Below are 6585 nucleotides of genomic sequence, written 5' to 3' on the forward strand. Positions count from 1 at the left end.
TGTAGGTCCCTATAGCCGATATGCCTGCATTTAAACGAGGCGCGCTGAAAGTACTGTTACTGTACTTACTAAATTGCATTATTAAAATAAATAGCACCCGTACACGTCTATAATTGGGAGGGTTTTACACGAATGATGCATTATTTATTGCATGCAAAAATAAAACAATGAATTATTGACACCAACTTTTTAAAGACATACATCCTCCACGATTTTTTTTTAACATTCGATATCCCAGAAGTTTTACAACAATTGTAAAATAGTACAATTTAAATTTAAATAAAGAAGGAGGAACTTGGAATACTTGCGCAGGAGTATTTTAAGATAAACTTCTGTTCTGTATACACAATTATTTTCTTAGCCTATCGCAGAGAAAGTTATAAATAACATAACTGCTGTCATCAAAATGGTCAGTTAGCACATAAGATTGCTTTTTGTTTTTGAACAGCGGATGCTTATGCAAATGGCTAATTTAATAGTGATAATTCTAAATTATTTTTCCTATTCCAATATACTGGCGTTAAAAACACGTCCGAGTACCAATTAAGGCCTTGAAGATTATTAGCAGCTGATTTTAAAATAAATAAACAAAATCAACAAGAGGCTACATGTCTTGCTGCTTCAACTGTATTATTTCTTTCCTAAACTATATATAATATTGTAAAAATGTGTAAGTGCGTTAAAAGTATAGTAATATAATTGATGACTGTATATGCATTGTCTATGTAACATATCTACAGCGCAGCTTTTTGTTTGTTTGTGTGTTTGTTTGTATTTTATTTTAGCGTGTGCAGATTGAGGTTCATTTATTTATGCATTTTGCAGAATAAATCTACATCCACGTATTTTCTTACATTTATCCCATTAAAGCGGGCTGTAACATTGTTCTTACTCTCCATAACATTTTCTGGGACAGTGTAGTGAAGGTTTACCTGCCATATGTAGAGATCTGTTGGAGTGAATGTGTCCCGGGCTGAGGGGGCTTCCTGCAGAGCTTCTGTCCCCGAGCAGGCTGTGATCAGCCCGGCATAGAAGTTCCTCTTCCCGCAAGGAGAACTCGTCCCCGGGCAGGAGCTGCCTGCTGCAAACCGAACATCTGAAGCATTCGATGTGATACACGTTGTCTCGAGCTCTCATCACCAGATCGCTGCTGCTGAAGCCAGCGTTGCATTTTGCGCATTTTATACCGAACAACCTGAAAAGCAATATATATATATATATATATATATATATATATATATATATATATATATATATATATATATATATATATATATATATGCCGACAAAAAAACAACAAAAATAACGGTGTATACACACGTGTATAGCCTCGTTTATTATACATATCGAAGTGTTTTTTTTTTTGTTTTGTTTTTTAAATCGGAACAGCTTCAACGAAGGGTGAATATATGGAATAACAATTTTCCTTAATATTGTAGCCATCACCATTATTTGCCCTATACAAATACATCCGGAAAGTCCCCCTTTATAGAGATGATAGATTAAGGATTTTGACGCATATGATAGTGTTTTTTTTTTCCATAGACACATAATTATATATATATATATATATATATATATATATATATATATATATATATATATATATATATATATATATATATATCATTATTATTTAACACATTAAGTGTTTAATGCGAAATATATGTATATTGTAAGATATTCCTGACATTTATAGTGAAAAAAAAATCTTGTGTAAAAACTACTGCAGTGATCTAAACATGTTTTGTTTATTTTTATGCTTTACAAATATGCAATCCATATACTGAATGACAACATATTTACTGATAATGTGTAGAAGCAGCGTATTATGTTTTAACCTGCACATTTATTTTACGCAGTTTTGACAACTAAGTGTGTTTTTGATATGTTTAAATTAACATTCTATAAAAAAAAAAAATCTAATGCATTTTAGAATAATTATATATGCGGTTTCTCCTAACATCACATTTTAAACACAGATACGTATTTTTCTTTGCTCATTATATATATATATATATATATATATATATATATATATATATATATATATATATATATATATATATATATATATATATATATATGGACATGTGGCTAGATCTTAAGCTATGCTTTAAAGTATTTTCTTTTTCAGACAATAACACGATTTACAAACATAAATGATAACATTTTTCTCCATAAAAACGTGGGACGCTGATACACGCGGGTCCTACTTACTTCATTCCTGCTTGCTTCATCAGGAGTGGGGCTGATCCACTCTAATTGCCATGACCATTCTCACATGCTGGTGTTTGCTGTTCAAATTCTCACCTGACATAATCTCTTTTGCAGTATGTTTTGCCGTCCCTGACGAAGCAAGTGCACGTCTCGTCCAGGTACTGACTGCACTCCGCGCACTTCAAGCAAGCCGCATGCCACTCCATGTCCGGGGAGACCCTCAAGATGTACTGGTCATGGATCTGACTTCCACAGCCCACACACATGGCAATTCCAGACTTCTCTAACAAGAGCAGGTGAAACGTCACTATATTTTGAAAGCATTTTTATCTGCCCGCTCCCTCTTTGCATACTGTAATCGCGCGTACCCGAAGGTCAAAAGAGTGATAAAACGGATTATTTTGTATATATAGTCAGTTTTTTGTTCTGCGCATTTATACGTATGTGTTATTTATATGAAACATTATTGCTGACATACAAAATCATGTAAAACGGTGTGCGCAATATTCCAACTTCACAATGCTATGAATCCAACCTCTCCACTCTATAGCACACAGTATCGGCACATCTCTATTTATTTGTGAAGGCATATACAACGTTGTCATTGAGAAAATATATTCTTGTAATACATTTATATGTGGAAATGTTTTTACATTGCAGTTTGGCAAATAAAAAAGTAGGCTGGTGTACACCCTCCTCTTCAGAATATAAATGATGCTTAAATAAAATAGATTAAACACTGTTCGTTTGTAATAAATATGAAATGCTAACTACAACAGCGCCTGTTACGTAGATTTGGGTACATGAACACACAACGCTTTGTATTGTAGCAGGTAGTAGTTTACCAGAATTCATATTCTAAAGCGTGCAAATAAAATAATAACACACACTGCAAATAGATCATCATTTTGACAAATAAAAAGTGTACTTACTTTTGGAATGATCCCCCATATCACCCAAGAAAGAAGAGTTGAAAATGATATCCACCATACAGGACGGGTGAAGCAGTGTGTAATGTGTAAAAAAACAAGTAGAAAGCTGGCTGCCCAGTCCCTTGCTAACTGAGGACTTCTATCCCAAGACTGGAGTGAGAGGGAGTCTGCAAGGTCCCACACGCAGCGTGACGTCACACGCAAGCTGGGACCCGGGCACGTCACCAGGGAGCAAAAAGAAGAGCTGCGAAGTTATTGTTGAAGGGAGGACAATGGATCAAATACACTCAGTTCAACAAATCCTACTTTTCAAAAGAGCAGCCATCCTATAGGAATATATAATACGTATAGGAAGAAGAAACGTATTACAACTAGATTGGACTATACTTGGGGCCTGCTGTTTAAAAACGAATGCATTATAATTTGGTTATATATATATATATATATATATATATATATATATATATATATATATATATATATATATATATATATACACACACACACACATTTAAACTGGATTGATAAAAAAATATATATCACAATATTGAACGAGGTGAAAGGCGTGTATGTGAGTTCTGTTATATGATTAGTAGTCTAACTTATTTCATTAAAAAAAAAATGACAATATCCAAAACGTGTAATTTACTGCCGAACAAAGAGGTATTTTATTCCAGTCGATGAAGACATATATGGCGCTTTGTGTCAACTTGTGTCGCCTTGAATAAAGGCGTCTGCCAAATAAATACATAATTTTAATATGATCAAACGTGAATTAAACAGACAATGACTGGCCTACAATAATTGATGATATTTTCAACAATGCTGACAATAATGGAAAATCGAAATCGTGATTTTTTATTTTTCTGAACATGACAAAATACAGACAGAAAAACACCAAACATGTGGTACGTCAAAAATCAAACTCAGAATCAAGTTCAGTTTTCCTCAGTATTAGGAAAATGAAATTAATATACAGGTCCGATCCAATGATGCTAATATGACAATATAAAGAGTTTTCCTTACATTTTTATTTTAAAATTATATATATATATATATATATATATATATATATATATATATATATATATATATATGCGATATATTTTTAAACCGAATCTGTAAGTATACAATCCGTTTTAAACTAATTCGAATTCATATATATATATATATATATATATATATATATATATATATATATATATATATATATATATATATATATATATATATATACATATATATGAAAAAAAGTGAAAATAGTTTGCAAAAATCGATTTCCCAATTGTCTAGTAATTATCGGGATAATATTGAAGTTAATATAAGCACCTTGCTGACCTCTATTCGCTTTGCATGCTACAAGTCCCTGTAAAAGCTGGTGCAGAGACGAGTAGCCTGCAGTATATATGTTGAAGGAACAGTTTATGCATTGATGACTAATTCATTATTTACAGTAATGTATCTGGATTCAGCTGGAATGAATAGATACTTTCACAACTTGAGTGGGAGACACTTTTGTAAAGGGTCTTGTTTGAAACGTTGGTGATGTTTTGTTGAATTCGTTTACACGCTCTTATGAATCAGATTGAAACACCAACACAAATTAGTGTGGTTTTGTTTTTAATTATTGTGCAGAATCTGGAGTTCTACTCGAAAAGAGTGACCTCTACTGGACAAATTCACAATTGCAAAATCGTATTATTCATCTCCAGTAGCCGACAACATCACCTGTTTTAGAAATACACGTATGTATCTCTGAATGATGTAATCGGACTGAGGATTTTTTTAAATACTAATATGCAGCCAATGTTACATGTTAGCAAGAAGTGGGGTTTTCTATGCCGTGCCACTGAAATCGACATATTCATGTGATCCGATTTGATTATTTTGCGTCCTGTGCGATAGGTTTATTTGCTATACGTGATTTATGTTATACACACAACTCTGAACAACGTAGAATAACGCTACAATGTAGCCGCTGCGCTGCTTTGTAAAATAAACAAAACCGAAACACTGTAACATTGTATCAAAGTAATGACTATAAGGTTTAGAAACACAGATAATACATTGTATACACCCGGTACATTTTATACTGGAAATATTACTTTGTATCCAAAGGAAAAAATGGACATCATGTTAAAATCTTCATCCAGGCCTGACTGGTATTTTACATGAAACACAGGTAATATAGATCTACGTGATAGTAATTTAACCTACGTTTATAAATAAACCGGGTATATTAAGTGACAAATACGAACGTACTTGTATTTATACATGTATATCAGAAGAAGAAAAAAACTTAAAACCTTCGATTATCAAAAAGTTTGAACATGATATTAAGATGAAGTAGTTACAGTTTCTACCAACAAATTCTAGAATCTAATTATCTTGTATGACAAAGACAGACAGACCGCATACAGGTGGTGGCAAGTACACATTTTGATATTTGGCCAAGATCAGTTCGATATTTTTAAGTTAACTGCAACAAAAAATAAAAGAAAACAATAATAATAATAATAATAATAATAATAATAATAATAATAATAATAATAATAATAATAATAATAATAAAACATATTTATCAGTGAAGCGAACTATATCAATCTTATAAACAATCATGTCAATTCTTGCTTCAAAAATATATTGATAGGATACCAGTGTTCAATTCCATTAAAAAAAATGTGTACATTTCCCTGGCATTCATCGTACGTGTTATTTTGACACACTTATTAACAATCCCTGTATATAATAATAATTTTAAAAAAGGATTTCGTTTGGCGATATTAAAATCCGCCACTGTTTACATCAGTAAAATAAAGTCCAATGAGTTATGAATTGGACGCTTTATCTGTAGCGCTCAGTTGCAGAAGCTGTAGTTTGTGGCGGTATTTTTAAAAAATGACAAGCATCTAAAATCCGAGTGTGCGCCCTTGTTTTTGTTTCTTTTGAAATCCATGCTGGGCATTCCTAACTTTTCTGTCACTATGTCGGTAACCTTAAAATGACTTTTCATTCAAACCGAACTCAGCACAAATCTTGACCCTGCCTCGAATCATTGACCTTAACCCTAGACACATATCATTTAAAGTTCCCATTCGAATTAGTGGGGATGTCGTTTTTTTTACGATTGGTCATTGGTCATTTCGGGTATATAAAGTAATTGAAACCAGCAGGGACAGCACAGATGAAGGAGTTTGCAATACATGTTGTTTGCAGGTTTTCAGGATCTCGACCACCATGCAGCCCGTAGGCGAAACTGACAAATACTTAAAGGTTGATTGAGTTACAATGCTTTTCTTACCATCATAATAAATACTGAGATAAAGCAAGAACATAATCCTCACAAATAACCATGCAATACGATAAAGCATAATGCAAGGGGGACACTGTGTGGTTGCATGTGTGTACCCGCAATAAAGAACAGATGAATAAT

General features: G+C 32.7%; 1 protein-coding gene across 3 annotated transcripts in view; it reads right to left on the reverse strand.

The window, feature by feature from the left end:
* LOC117429469 (insulin gene enhancer protein ISL-3) overlaps nucleotides 1-3378 on the reverse strand; it is a 9222-nt gene extending 5844 nt beyond the window's left edge. Inside the window, exons 1-3 of one of the 3 annotated variants that reach the window (XM_058998852.1) lie at nucleotides 3153-3378; nucleotides 2314-2503; nucleotides 933-1195 (exon numbers count right to left, since the gene is read on the reverse strand). In XM_058998852.1, the coding sequence (XP_058854835.1) occupies nucleotides 933-1195; nucleotides 2314-2503; nucleotides 3153-3210 (511 nt within the window). In that variant the 5' untranslated portion in view covers nucleotides 3211-3378. The remainder of the gene's footprint in view (nucleotides 1-932; nucleotides 1196-2313; nucleotides 2504-3152) is intronic. The other 2 variants (XM_058998850.1, XM_058998851.1) reach the window with 2 other exon arrangements.
* Nucleotides 3379-6585: the final 3207 nt, after the last annotated feature.

This window comes from Acipenser ruthenus, chromosome 24 (genome assembly GCF_902713425.1).
Source record: "Acipenser ruthenus chromosome 24, fAciRut3.2 maternal haplotype, whole genome shotgun sequence".
NCBI lineage: Eukaryota > Metazoa > Chordata > Actinopteri > Acipenseriformes > Acipenseridae > Acipenser > Acipenser ruthenus.